Source organism: Marmota marmota, unplaced genomic scaffold (assembly GCF_001458135.2).
Source record: "Marmota marmota marmota unplaced genomic scaffold, marMar, whole genome shotgun sequence".
Classification (NCBI taxonomy): Eukaryota; Metazoa; Chordata; class Mammalia; order Rodentia; family Sciuridae; genus Marmota; species Marmota marmota.
In genome coordinates this window covers 11,589,976-11,604,409 of record NW_025999982.1, presented here as the reverse complement: position 1 = coordinate 11,604,409, position 14,434 = coordinate 11,589,976, and the positions used below count along the sequence as shown (strand labels likewise).

At 53.9% G+C, this 14,434-nt stretch overlaps 1 protein-coding gene across 1 annotated transcript in view; it reads right to left on the bottom strand.

The window, feature by feature from the left end:
* Positions 1-14,117, bottom strand: part of Tmem63b (transmembrane protein 63B) — a 17,900-nt gene extending 3,783 nt beyond the window's left edge. Inside the window, exons 1-17 of the mRNA XM_048805730.1 lie at positions 13,857-14,117; positions 13,497-13,679; positions 13,140-13,219; positions 12,869-12,907; positions 11,873-11,963; positions 10,445-10,482; positions 9,407-9,549; positions 9,262-9,313; positions 8,693-8,801; positions 7,982-8,052; positions 4,010-4,090; positions 3,556-3,679; positions 2,161-2,294; positions 1,885-2,022; positions 1,618-1,771; positions 552-658; positions 232-318 (exon numbers count right to left, since the gene is read on the bottom strand). Of these exons, the coding sequence (XP_048661687.1) occupies positions 232-318; positions 552-658; positions 1,618-1,771; positions 1,885-2,022; positions 2,161-2,294; positions 3,556-3,679; positions 4,010-4,090; positions 7,982-8,052; positions 8,693-8,801; positions 9,262-9,313; positions 9,407-9,549; positions 10,445-10,482; positions 11,873-11,963; positions 12,869-12,907; positions 13,140-13,219; positions 13,497-13,655 (1,607 nt within the window). The 5' untranslated portion in view covers positions 13,656-13,679; positions 13,857-14,117. The remainder of the gene's footprint in view (positions 1-231; positions 319-551; positions 659-1,617; positions 1,772-1,884; positions 2,023-2,160; positions 2,295-3,555; positions 3,680-4,009; positions 4,091-7,981; positions 8,053-8,692; positions 8,802-9,261; positions 9,314-9,406; positions 9,550-10,444; positions 10,483-11,872; positions 11,964-12,868; positions 12,908-13,139; positions 13,220-13,496; positions 13,680-13,856) is intronic.
* Between the last annotated feature and the right edge of the window lie 317 nt (positions 14,118-14,434).

Genomic DNA, 14,434 nt, shown 5'->3' with positions numbered 1-14,434 from the left:
TGGAGGGGAGGAGAGAAATGGGGTGGGGTGGGGTGGGGGTGGCACAGAATACCAAGGGAGGGGGTGTCCCCTCATGAGCCTCTGGAGAGGCCCCAGACACAGGACACATATCTCAGGAGGCCTGGGGATGGCCAGGCTCTGGATGGTGTGCTCTTGCTTTGTAGAGCAGGAGCCTGAACTGTCTCCCTTCCAACCCCGGACCTGGCTCCCATCCCATCCGCTGAAACTCACCTGCTCAGTCCCAGAGAGGGCAGGAGCAGCACCATAAAGATGAGGAAGGTGTAGCACTTGTGCATGGTGGTCCTGTTTTCCCCGGAGCTGAAGGGCAAGCAGGGGTCAGAGGTCAGATAAGCCTAGCCTCCAAGACCAAGACAGTGTCCCTAGATGGTTCCCAGAGAAGGGGGGCTCCCCAAGGTGAGGACGCAGGGCTCCATCCATTCCCTGCCAGCATTGGGCTGGCAGGGCAGGCAGCCCGAATGGCAAAGGGCTACCCTTTCCCCAGTGGGGTCAGTGTACAACTAGAGGCCACCGCAGACAGTGTGTGACCTCACCGTGTCCAGTGGGCTTCAAAGAAGGCAGAGTAGTAGACGATGGTGGGGAGCAGAGCCGAGAAGCACCACAGCAGCAGGGTAGGGAAGAACTGGGTGATGATGGGGTTCTGCAAGGGACATGGGACAGGGGTCAGTTCAGTGGGCCCAGCTTGTTTTGCACACCTGCCTCCTCCCCCACTGAGTCCTGGGCCCACAGCTCTCCGGGCCCCATGTCAGAAGTCCAAAACACCTGGAGAGCCAGGCCGTAAACAAGGACAGTTCCAGGGTGAATGATACGCCCTTGATGAACACCTACTATGTGCAAGCACTGATGTACTTTGTAAATGTTAATCCTCTCAATAATGACACTGGCCCATTTTATAGGATGGGTCAACTATGGGGAAAAGAGAGCAGATAACTGACCCAGCTAGCAAGCTGTGAAGTGGGGGGATCTGCACAGGGGGTCTGGGTCTTATCCTCTATGCTGTTATCACTCAGTGATTTTCAAACTGTCTTCCTTCGGCTGATTTTGTTGAGACAGACAGGGTCTTTCGACATTGCCTAGGCAGCCTCAGACTCCTGGGCTCAAGCAATCCTCCTGCTTCAGCCTCCCAAGTAGCTGGAGAAGCAGGCAAGTGCCATAGCGTCTGGCAGACTGTCCTTCTTTGAATGTTGGATTCTAAAGCAGTATGCTGTGTACCTGGTGGTGGGGGGGCAGGGAGGCCAGGCAGAAATGTCCACCCCACTGTTACCTGCAAAGCCTGCTTTCCCACATGGGTTTCATGCTGATAAAGGGATCGGACTCTAAGTGAAGCCAAGGATCTAGTCTAACCCTGCCAATTCCCAGTTGAAAAGACAGAGGGATGAGAAAAAGGGACTTTTCCAAGGTCACATGGTTGATTAGGACTGGACTCTCTTCCCTGGGTGTCTCTCTAGGAGTTGTAAACCCAAGGGTGGCCTCCCCTGGGGGCATCTTGGAGGTGCCAGGCAGGGACAAACAGGACCAGAGCCAGGCTGGGCAGTGGGGAGGAGGCCTTCAGCGCCTGGCATCTATGGTCCTGAAGGGCTGGGTGGGTGTGGGCCTCACGTTGAGGTACTCCACAGGCTTGGTGACGTTGAACTTGTCCATGGTGGTGATGATGATGGCCGGGGTGGTGAGGAAGAAGAGGAGGATGAAGAGGACGACATTGATGACCAGGCAGCGCAGCCACCAGATGAAGCCGCGGATGGAGAGGTGCTCCCTGGGAAGGCGAGGGAGGGATCACTCCAGGGACCGAGGACCCAACTGGTCCCCAGTGACACCGATTCCCTCCCCGACCTCCTCCTCCCCACTGCTGCCATCCCTTTTGCTCACCAGTAGATGTTCTGGGGGTCGGGGGCATAGGACACGGTCCAGTTAGAGATGTGCAGGGACTCACTGCAGGAGGAGGGCCGTGGCTCCCCACGACAGGTGCAGCCCTGGCACTTACACACGTTGAAGTCCTTCAGGATGCTGGGGAACGGGCACCAGTTACTGTGGCCCCCGCTGGGGATCCCACTGCCAATGTTGGCTGTGAGCACAGGGACCTGGGAGTCCCAGCGGGCTGTTTGGGGACAAGGGCCAGGGGTGAGGGCAGGGTGGGGGGCTCACATGGCGGTGATGGTCTCATTGTGGAAGGTGACAAATGCCATGCCTAGAGGCTTCTCGTTCACCTTCTCCTTCTCTCGCTTGTAGTCCTCCTTCAGCTTCTGCTCCAGCTTTGTGTAGTACTCAATGGCCTCCACCTGCCAGGGTGGGCAAGGGCCAGGGGCTCTGATCATAGGGACGGGCTGGTACCCAGAGGCCGTGTGCTCACTACCTGCCAGTCTTGATCCTTGAATTGTTTTAAATTATTATTTTATGGGGCTGGGACCATAGCTCAGTGGTAGAGCGCTCGTCTAGCACGTGTGAGGCCCTGGGTTCGATCCTCAGCACCACATAAAAAAATAAATAAAGATATTGTGTCCATCTACAACTAAAAAAATATTAAAAAAAAAAAATTATTATTTTATTTTTGCGGGACTGGGGATTGAACCCACTCTACCACAGAGCTACATCCCAGCCCTTTTATTTTTTTAATATTTATTTTTTTAGTTTTAGGTGGACACAATATCTTTATTTTACATTTATGTGGTGCTGAGGATTGAACCCAGTGCCTCGTACATGCTAGGCGAGTGCTCTACCACTGAGCCACAACCCCAGCCCAAATCCCAGCCCTTTTTAAAAAAATTTTAAGACAAGGCCTCACTAAGTTGGTGAGGCTGGTCTCAAACTTGAGATCCTCCTGCCTTAGCCTCTAAAGTTGTTGGGATTACAGGCGTGCACCACTGTGCCCAGCATCCTTGAGGCTTTTTTACATGTGTGGAGTATCTTACAAGGTAGGTAGAATTAGCCCCATCTTATAAACAAGGAAACAAGGCACAGAGCAGTTAAAGAAATTGCCCAAGGTCACTGCTGTTAATCAATACAGCACAAGGCTATTTTTTTTTTTTTTAAATGGTTCTAAGGATCAAACCCCAGGGTGCTCTACCACTGAGCTGCATCCCAAGTCCTTTTTATTTTTATTTTCCATTTTGAGACAGAGTCTTGCCAAGTTGCCCAGGCTGGCCTTGAACTTGTGATTCTTCTGCCTCTGCACACTTCAGAAATTATAGGTGTTCACGCAGCTTCTATCTGACTTTTTCTTTCTTTCTTTCTTTCTGTTTTCTAATCTGGGGTTTGAAAATCTGGTCACTATATGAACAGGACAAACCCAACGGTGGGAACTGGGGCTCTGAGGATTCCAGGGACAGGTGGGGACCCACTGGGGCAGGGGACCCAGTCTAGCCTCCTCTGGGAGTCTGTTTCCTTTTGGGTCTTACTGTGCCCCATGCCTGTTAGTGCGTTCATTTCTGGGGTCGCGGGAGGTGCACTCATCTCTGCTACGACTTGTCTCTCCCAGATCTATGCAGTCCTCCTGCGACCTGTCAAGGGTTGTGGGGGCCCAGCCACCAGCTCACATCATACCTGCTCGCAGCCGCGCACCACGCAGCAGCAGAGGTGGCCGCAGGGCTTGGGGTTGATCATGGTGGGCACGTTCTCCTTGCTCTGCAGGTTAGTGAAGTAGAGCTTTCCCCGCTCGGCCTTCTTCCTGTGGAACCCAAGTGCCTGTCACCCAGCATCCAGTGTGGCTGGGTCTGGCTTGGGAGGATGGGTAGGAAGCTCAGCTGGAGAGACCCATTCCCTAAGGTCAGGAGCTGCCTGTTCTTGGATTTGTTTAGGATGCGTGGTCCAGACACGCCCCCACCCAGGCCTTGCTCTTTCCAGAGTTGAAATAATAGGTACTTTGAGGGTTGAATTAAATTCAAATGCCCTTGAAGCACCTGGAAGGGGACCTAGGTTCTCATGTGGCAGTCAAGATGCTCTCCACAATGGGCGGGGGGCCCTTGGTGTCACCCTCCCCTGCCCCCAGCCCTGGTACCTCTCAGCATCAAGGAACATAAGTCGAGCCACGTTGTAACAGGGGCGGGCCTCAAGAACCGTGCAATTGGAGTAGGCCTCCCTAAAACAGAATCCAGTTGTCATCCTCTGCAGTGACACTGGCCACCTGCCGGCCTGTCACTCAGGACTCCATTTCTTGCAGACACACATCCCCAATCCGAGCACCGCTTTTCACAGTCTACAGAAGTGACAGTTCCCCAGAAATAAGACTTTCCTGTTAGCCAGGGGTAGTGGTGCACGTCTGTAATCCCAGTGACTTGGCAGCCTGAGGCAGCAAGATTGTTAAGTTCAAAGCCAGCCTCAGCAACCTAGTGAGGCCCTAAGCAGCTCAGTGAGGCCCTATCTCTAAATAAAAAAATAAAAAGGGGTGGGGTGGGGTGGGGATGTGGCTTAGTGGTTAAGTGCTCCTCGGTTTGATCCCCTGTACCAAAACCAAAACTAAAAAAAACCACTTTGCTGTTTTGTTTTACAGTGCTGGGAATTGAACCCAGGTGTTTTTTTTTGCACAGTAGAGCTTGAACCCAATCCTTGTGCACAATAGACAAGTGTCTTACTACTGAGCTTCATCTCAGTCCTTTTGATTTCCTTTTATTTTTAGATAGGATCTTGCTAAGTTGCCTAGGCTGGCTTCAGCCTCCCATGTAGATGGGATTATAGGTATACGTGCCACCATGCCTGGCAAGATTGAAACTTTGAAATTCCTCCTCATGCTCATCCAAGTGGGGTGGGGCACAGGTATGCATGGGAGCTGTGAAGGCAGTGTGTGTGATGAACCCAGATGTGGTGAGGACACCCGGGCTAGGCCAAGGCTGGGGCTTGATTCTTATGCAAGGCTATGAACTTGAGGTTGAAAGAAACTGTTTCTAGTTAAGCTGTTTGCTTAACCCTGTTTGCAGAAGACAGTTCTTGTCCTGATCCAACACTCGGACTTGACTACCCCAACCAACGTATAGTCCTGTCTACAGATGACCTAGTCCCCAAACGAATTCCCTAACCTTGATTTGAGATTGACTAGAGAGACATGTCTGACTCACCAACGCTCGGTGTCTGGCAGGGCTCTTTGAATGCTCCCTCATTGAGTGGTGCAGCAGTTCCTTTTTTTTTTTTTTTTGTGGTAGTGGGGATTGAACCCCCAGGGCCTTGTGCATGAGAGGCAAGCACTCTACCAACTGAGCTATATCCCCAGCCCAGCAGTTCCTTTTTAAATCTGATTGCATACTGCTCCTGGATCCTAACCTTAACCTAGACTGAGTCCCTATCTTTTTATGTTTTATTAAAATTTTAATGAAGGACCTCCAAGTATTAAAGATCCTTGAGATACAGTTCTAAAGCAACGAGATGGACTTGGCAAACTCATGAGAATTGAGCAATTTAAATCTGAGATGGGGTCCTTGTAAATGAACCTTCCAGGAGCTGACAGAACTTTCCCTGACACTGCTGTTGCTCACAACATTTTAGGTTTCCTCTTTGGAAGGGCATGCTCTCATTCTCCCTAGACTAATGGCAGATCCTCTAAACCAGCTGCACAGGCCTCTGATTTTGCAAATGGGATGTTCCCTAGTCTGTTGAGACAGACCTCCAATCCAGACAGACCCCAGACCTGGATCACAGCTCTCACTGACCTTGATGACCACCCCAGAAGCTCAACGAGGACAAGAGCTGCCTCTTGCTTATCACTGTATACCCAGGCCTGTCCTAATCACTTGCATATAGAGGTGCTCAATAAACTGGGCTGACCAAATGGACCAATGATATGCCTATTCCACAGTGCTCCTCCCACTGATCCCCAAAACTCCAATTAAGAGCTCTCTCACCCCTGCTTATGAGCTGATCACTGATTTTAATCACAGATTGTTTCCTAAAGAAAGCTAAAGAAAGCTCTAGAACAACCCATTAAACAAACAACCAGGACTGTAACTTCCCTAGTCACTCCCAACGGGTCTGGTTCTTCTTTCGTCTTCCTGGCCTGAAACCCCGAGTAGGTGCACCACACCGAGTGCTGAGTGAACAGGAGGCTACAAGCAGGTCCACTCCCTCACTGTGCTCAGGTTTCTGCCCTGATAGGGTCGTCTGGTGCCCACCCCACTGGAAAGAGCAACACATACTGACCCCTGTCACTCTGCCTTTTTCCCTGCTTTGGATCTTAGCAACTCCCTGACTTGACATAGTGTCTGCTGCTAGCTCATTGTTCGTTATCTGCCTCCCCTGACTAAGAGGCAAGCAAGTGAGGGCGGGCCTTTCTTTCCTTGTTTCCTGGTGTAGCCTCTGCTCCTTCCCCAGCACAGGGACACAGTGCACCAGGTATTTGCATTAAGAGAACAGACATCAGCACAATAGGTATCAGCTGACAGCTGATTCCAACTGGACAAGAATATGAAAATGTCACTGAATTCTGAGCACACACTATCCTCAGTCCTGACCCAAATGGACCCCAATGCTGAACACAGCTGGAACCTTGGATGAGACCCCAGATAGTTCCCTCACGCTGACCAAAGAAGATCTAATTTTTGGGAGCGGGAGGTACCAGGGATTGAACTCAGGGGTACTTGACCACTGAGCCACATCCTCAGCCCTATTTTGTATTTTATTTAGAAACAGGGTCTCACTGAGTTGCTTAGCACCTCTCCATTGCTGAGGCTGGCTTTGAACTTGTGATCCCTCTGCCTCAGCCTCCAAAGCCACTGGGATTACGGGCATGCACCATTGCGCCCAGCAAGGAAGATCTAATTTTGACAGGTGTTCTGTAAACTGTGTGAGGACAGGGTTTATTTCTAATGTATCTATGCCTGTCACATAGAACACGTACAATAAGTGAATGAGTATCCATTCAATAATGCCAACCTCAACCCAGGCTTAACCCTGTAACACTGGGCCCTGGAAATCTGACCCTGATTCAATACTGACTCCTAACCCTGCCCAACCTCTGTCCCTGATTGGGTCGCATGCTGGCCTGATCCAGGACAGTGACTGAACTCTGATTCAGGCCAAGTGACTGCAGATCCAATTCCAAGAATACACCCTGATTCTAACCACAGTTCATGTCCTGGTCAAGACCACCATTATCATGACCACTGCTGACTCTTGACTCTAACCACACACTGAGACCCATCTCTGATCAGATCCTGGTCTAGCTCCTGAGGCTGATCTCCACGGTGTGAACCCCGAGAGCCTGATGACTTTTCATTCATCTTTTGGAGTCCCAAAGCCCATAAGAGCAACTCATGACCACCAGCACTTGAGAAACTTTGGTGAGTGAACAGAGGAATGTATGAAAGGTCCCCCAATTCTGTACCAAATTGTCCCTACATATTCACACAGATGGGCCATTAACTAAGACTCCCTCCCCCCATGAGCTGCCCCAAGGTACACCCCTGGCCATGGGGGGACAAGGTGAGTGCCCTCTTTGCCCCTCAGTGTCTCTGTCCTTCTCTCCAGTGTCTGGCCACCTGGTTGTCCTGGAGATGCCTCTCCTCCAGACAGAACTCCAGAGCTAAAAATCCTCACACCACACACAGCCCAGGGGAACCCATGAACTTCAAAATGCCACTGATAATTTTAAAGAAGCAGCACATTTTCAACGTACCCTGGGCCAACAACCTAGTCCAAGTTGGGAGGAGTTGTGGTATGGTGGAGGGAACCAATGTTGTACTCGGCAATATTTTACTTTATTTCTCCTGCTCTTTAGGTGGAGAGAGAGGATGCTGGGAATTGAACATGCTAATTGAACACCCCGGGACCTGAGCATGCTAAGCACACAATCCTCCAGCCCTCTCCTACTCTTAAAGGGGCCTAGCACCCAGGCTGCGTGCTATACTACCCTGGAATGAGAGGCCATCTTTCCTGATCTGACCTCTACCCTGCTGCAGACCTCTGAGTTCCAGAGTATGGGGATGCTCTTAGGGACAAGAGAGAGTCTGCAGACCTAAGGCTGGGGAGGGGGCAGCTTACTCACTCGAAGTGCTTCTTGATCTTTTCTGACTCTGCGTATTTGGAGATTCCGTTGATGAAGAGAGTCCGCTTCACCTGGATGAGAGGGGGGCAAGTTTTCCTTCCCAAGGTCTCACCCAGGGGAGCCAGGGTGTGCAGGGAGGGGCTGGAGAGGGGCTTTGTTTTGAAACGGTGAGCGGAGAGGAGCAGACAGGGTGGGAGAGATCTTAGGGGTATGACAGGCCCCAGGGAAAGCCAGAGTTGTGCTTCTAATGGAAACCAAATGACAAAGACAAAAGAAGAGGCCGCTAGCCTTGCTCTGTGAGAGGTTACAGGGTGGGTGGGTGCTACTCTCAGAGGCTTGGAGCCTGAGGACGCAGTGGTGGCTGGCATGGAACAGGCACCCAGCACTGGTGTGGTGAGTGACTAGGTGGCAAAGGACCGTGACTACCATATACCAGCTGCAGCTCTTTCCCCAGGCCAGGCCCCGCATGGGTGTGCAGGGGCACTGCCACATTTCACCTTCCCAACAGCCTTGAGAAAGGTACTATTATCCCATTTCACAGGTGAGGAAACCAAGGCTTTAGGGAGGGCACGCAACTTACAGGATGGGGGTTCCTAAGCCAAATGGCCTAACTCCACAGCCAACACCCCTGAAGGCTGAGCAGTCATGGCCTCAGAGCATGGATGAGGCTGGGGGTAGGGACGGGTGGGCCGGAGGCTCTGCCTCACTCACCAGATCATCCTCCTTGTAGCGCATCTTGGAGGTGTGTCTGCGCATGCTGTAGACTGTGAGCAGCAGGTACAGGAAGGCGAAGGAGGTGTGCAGCCATAGCAGGTTGTTCCTGTGTGGGGCAGAGGGGATCCCTGGGGGCCACTGGGCTGGGACACACTGAGATGCTCCCAACCTCTTGCTGAGTGAACCCCTTCACATGGAAGAGGCCCCTCTACTGCCACCAGTCTTCGGCACTGATCGCTCACAGGCTGGGCCCCATATCTCACAGCCCCTAGGCCCCAAAACTGTTCTATTCTAATGAAAGTGTCCTCAAGAGGTCATTGCTTCATGCCTGACCCACTGGCTTTATGGTATCCTTCAACTTGCCCTGGCCAGCCTTCCCTGGACTGAAGGTCACTCCCTCCTCCACAGGTGGTCATCCTTAGAGATCCCTAGCAGGTTCTGCCCTGGTTGTCTCCAACCATCTCTGTGGCCTCAGCCACCTTCTCCACTGATGATGCTCCATCTCCCCCACCCCCTGCCCAGACTCTGGCTGCAGAGCCCAGACCACAACCAGTTTCCGGCCTCACCCTGATTTCAAGTTGGCAATGGTGGTTCTCCCAAAACTGTAGGCATTGTTCTCTGGAAGGGGGAAGAGGAAGAGGTTGATGATTGGGCCGGGCATGTGTCTCCTGTGCCTCCACTTCCACCCTGACCCTATGGGCCCTCACTGACCCAGCAGGTCCCCTGAGAAGTTGACAGGTAGCACGATGCCCACGGAGAGGACTCCCACGACAACCAGCAGCCCGATGATGTGCCGCTGGAAGGACAGGTAGTGCACTGCATCGCCCCCACACTTGTCCCGGATCTCGTCGTCCCTGCAGGCCATGGGGGCGGGGCAGAGGACGGGGTCAGGACCAGCCTGCTTGTTCTCTCTCACCCCAAATCCACCCTAGCCCTGCTGACCTGGCAGCAGCATGGGGGTGAAAGGGGCCCTCTTGGTCTGGGATTCCTGGGTAGGGGGAAGCGGGGTGGGAGAGAGAAGACAGAAGGAATGCATGGAGAAGGGAAGGGACTCAAGGGCTAGAAGGAAAGAAGGAGTAAAAGAAGAAGAGAAGAAATGGAGTGAAAGGAAGAGGAAAATCTGAGGGGGAGGAAGCATGGGGAGAAGGACCTGGAGTGGGCGTGGTGACAGAAAGGGGCAGAGGTGGGGCAGCAGCGGTGCCCTTGGGGAGCTGGCTGAGCTGGAAGCAGCCATACTTGGGAAGGGGCCTGGGGCCGGGGGCAGTGCTGACCTGCCGAGCCTCCTGCCTGTCCCAGCGCTCACTGCCTGCCTGCAGGCCTCTGGCTGGGGCTCCTGAGTTCTGCCTGCTGGACACTGGCTCCTGCCTGAGGCCTGGCGGGCTGATCCTGGCCTGACTGAGGCCCCCACCCGTTGGCTGCACGGAGGCTGAGGCAGGGGCTCCAGCCCCCCCGCTCTCAAGGCGTGTGGGGGGGCACGGAGAGATGAGGGCAGGGCTGCCCCCTCCCCGGGCAGGGTACCACAGAAAAGACTGGGATAAAGTGAGTATCCAGGAGAGTGCAGAGGCCAGGCACCCCCACTGCTCAGCCTCACGGCCTGGCCTCCGGGAGCAGGGACTGGAGTGCTGGGCTGGTTAGCACTACTAGGGCCCTCAAAGCTTCTGGCCTCTGGATTTTGTAGGGAGATGTCAGGTTCTGACGTTTTTTTTCTGTTTTTTCTCTTTCTTTAGAGCTTGGAGACCTTTCACTTACTTTATCCTGAAGATGGCTGTCAGCCAGGAACAGAAGCCCTGGGGGGGGACAGAAGGCTATCAGCTGGAGGCCCTAGCCCAGCAACCCCAACTCCCCTCCTCCTCAAGCCCAACGCACCCCACTCTCATAATCACCTCCAGGCTATGGCTCACCTTGGCACAGCTCCCACAACCGCCCACGCTCCTGGAGAAAAACCCCATGCCCCAGGAATGAGCCCAATCCCAGGGATGGGGAGAGAGGAGAGGGAATGTTCCTGCCATCAGAGATGAAAAAGGCCCAAGGCCAAACCAGGTTTTCTGTGGACCTTCATGTCCAGAGCTACAGAATCCTGTGAAACCCTGTGGTGTGTGGGCCAGGACGGGACGGGACAGTTTGAGATTATAGGCAGAGTAGTGGGGTCCACTAACCTCCAGCTAAGAGAAGTTTGCAACATGGCTGCCAAAATCAGAGGGGACGGCTAGGCTGCCTGATTCCCTGCCTCTGTCTTCTAGTCTACTCTGGAGGGACCCAAACCCAGGGTCTCCCTCCTCTATCCCCAGGCCTGCCTTCAGGCAGAAGGTGGGAGCTACAGGGGAGAGCTGGGCACAGAGAACTAGCACCAAACCTCCTACCAGGAAAAGGCCAGGGCCTAGCGGACTGGGAAGAAGGCACCTTCAGTCTAGATGCACATCATGCTCCCTGGGCATTGCCAGGGTCTAGGGACCATCTGAACACCTCTGGCTAGCAGGGATGAAACCTTAGCCTTGCCACTTACCCACAGGAGTCCAATTCAAGAAGCTGACAGCCATCTTCCGCCGGGGCTGCTGCAGGAGCTGCCACCCCCAGACCCCCAGTCTAAGCTGAACTGGAAATGGCTAACCCAGTCTGAGGATTAGAGTTCAGCCCGGGACTCTCACCCTCAGGATGACAGAGGGCCAGGCAGGTAACACCTGCATGCTGGGTCTGATATGGAAGGGAGTGTGGGACTCCTGCGAACTGCCAGGATTGGAGGGGCCACTGCTACTCAGCCCCGACCCCAGCAGGTCAGCTAGCCTCTCGGTCAGGGCTGCCAACCTACAGTCTCTGAACAATCTTTCAGAGACCGTATGTTTTGCTATACAGGCCCAGAAGGCTTATTATGATTTCTGTAAACATGTCTAAGGAGGAAAGGTGGCCTTAGGATTAATCAACAGCAGAGGTGAGCATAGAACTATTTTGACAAACAAAATCTGGGATTTACAGACGTTAGGCTTAGGATGGTGAGAGACTGAGACATGGACAGGAGCCAGGAGCTCTGGGCTGGGGTGGCTGTTCTATGACTCTCAGTAAATTCACTTTTCTTGCTGAGAAGCAGCAGCGTCCCTGGCCTGTACCATCGTGAGCTAGAGGTTGCTCAGCCCACATGCCCTGGTGCTGGGAGGGCTAAAATGTTTTGGGGAGGATACTCACGTTGTCCCTTTGGTCAAAGTCGACGGAGCTGGAGACAGAGGTGAGGCGTTCATACCGGTCATGACTATCCCCATGCATAGCTGAGGCCACGCTGAGGGGTGGGGGAGATGAGAGATCAGAGGCAGGTGTGAGCCCCAAGGGAGCGGCTGTGGGCACCCAGAGCTCTAGCACTACAGGAAGCATAGAAAGCGCAGAGGCTGAAGCAGGAGTGGTCGCCCTCTACCCTGCCTCCCTCAGATGAGCCCGTTCCCTTCAGGGGCACCGGTGCTGGGCAGCCGGGCACGACAGAGGAGGGTGTCCTCATCAAGGCCCAGGTGGAAGAGAAACAAGGTTAAAGGGCTCTGCAGTTCCAGTGCTGACCAGCAGGGCAAAGGGCCAGTAATGGGAAGCTGGACTAGGACAGCTCATAGGGATAGGGGACTGGAAGATGTCTCTCAGGAGGGGCCTTAACCTCCCCGTTCCCTGTCCCAGCAGCTGCCACAGCTCCAACTCCAGTCCTATAGACAGAGACCACAATGAGAGACACAGGCCAGACTTGGGGGCTCCTTGAGCAGCCCCCCTCCCAGGCCTCCAGAAGGGGTGAGCAGGGGACCCTGGAACATGAAGAACTATCTGTTAGGGATGAGAAGCCAGTGGGGACACCCAATCTTGTCTCTGCATGATTATGTTGGGGATTGTGCTGGGGATCTCCTGGAGGATGGTCCTTCCCCCTCCTGCCAGTGAAGGTCAAAGGCTGCGAAGGCAGAGACACCTAGGCAGGGACTTCTCTCAGGCAGGGACCCAGAGGGGGAGCAGAGGGGGGTAGGGAAGCAGAGACAAGCTGGGGAGCCCCCTGCTCTGCAAAGCATACCGCCTGCGTTAATCTGAAACATGAGCCTGCAGAGGAGAAAACTGCAAAAAGAAATCAGCAACTTGGCAGGAAGAGAAGAGAAGCATGAGAGAGGAAGAAAAAGGAAAGCTGGTTTAGTGAGGATGAGGGGCTGGCGCCCCACATACTATTCCTGTTCCACTCGGTCCCTCTCCTGCCGCCGAAGCCTGAGGACAGAGAACAGACAGGGTTAGCAGGGGCAAAGGAGAGTCCCTGGGGACTGGCAAGGGACTGAGGCCCAATTAAGGGTCCTTGGGCCCCCTATACTGGCTCTGCGACTGGTCTCTCTTGTCCCCCTTAACAAAGGGGGACAAGAGAGGGCTGGCTCTTTCCTATTCCTGAGCAACATGGAATAAGGAGGGTGTGTGCAGAGGTGGAGGGAGGGTCTCACACCCTTACCTGTCTGCATCCGTCACCAGGGCCAGCCGCCCATAGTCCCAGGCCACCTTCCGGAGGATAGAGAATAAGAACAGCAGTGCCTGGGGGAAGAAGGGGAAGTCGGCTGGTGGAGACACTGCCCCCTGCTGGACCGGCCAGGGAAGTGGGACAAAGGGGCCTGAATTCTTGGTTCAGAAGGGGATGCCCCTGGCTTGGGTGAATTCTCGGAAGCTAGACTGGGGCTGGAAGGTGGGCGTTCCTCCCCAGGGAAGCCTGAGGAGTCAGGGTCAGGTGGGAGAGTGGACGGAATTGGAGGTGTTTGCCTGGGATGGACAAGGTCTGGGTGCCCAGGGTGGAGAGTGGCCTGTGGGAACTCACAAGGAAACACATGAAGTCCAGAGCCAGCACGGTGGGGACGCCCCCAAAGGGCAGGCCCTGCAGGACAGTGCTGCGGATGCGGGCACTATAGCAGTAGTCCTTGGGGTTGCTGTTGTTGAGGGCCGTGGTGCCCAGTGTGGCCAGCAGGAAGGGCAGCATGGCTGCTACTGCCGCATGGTCCTCCTGGGCAGAGGGCAGAGCAGTCAGCTGGGTTGGCCCCCTATTCCCCTCAAGGCCCCAGCAGAATGGGCATGGGGAAGGGGCGGTGAGGACAGATCGGCAGGCTGCCTGGAATGGTGGAAGCTCTGGCCTCCAGAGATAAGGGCCTGGTGAGGGGAGGGCTGAGTCACATGCATTTACCTTCACTGGCTCTCGAGCTGTGACCCTACCCCAGGCTTGGGGAACTCAGCCCAGATGTCAGGCCTGTTCTGGGGAGAGGGAATCCGCGAGGCTGTGTCTACTCCACCCCGCCCCACACACTCTCTCCCAGTCTCTTGTTTTCTCTGCCTCAGGTAAGGGCAGAGCAGCGCTGATGGAACATGGGGAAGGGTCTTAGGTCTAAGGATCCAAGGTTAAGAGAAGGGATCTCCATGCCAGGGGAAGATGGCCCAGGAGCCAGCTGCCTCATCCTCATCTTCTCTATCTCTATTAGAACATGGTGAGAGGGCAGGGGATGTAGCTCAGTGGCCTTGGGTTCCATCCCCAGCACAGCAGAAAGAAAAGAAAAGAAAAATGGCATAATTATATCTGCTTAGAGTTTTAAACTCTGTTAATTGCCTCAATATAATTGGCCTCTAAACAAGATGTTTGGCCAGGCTCAGTGGCACATGCCTGTAATCCCAGCTACTTGGAGGCAGGAAGATCATAAATTTGAGGTCAGCCTGGGCAACTCATCAAGATCCTGTCTCAAAATAAAAAATTAAAAAAAAAAAAAATAA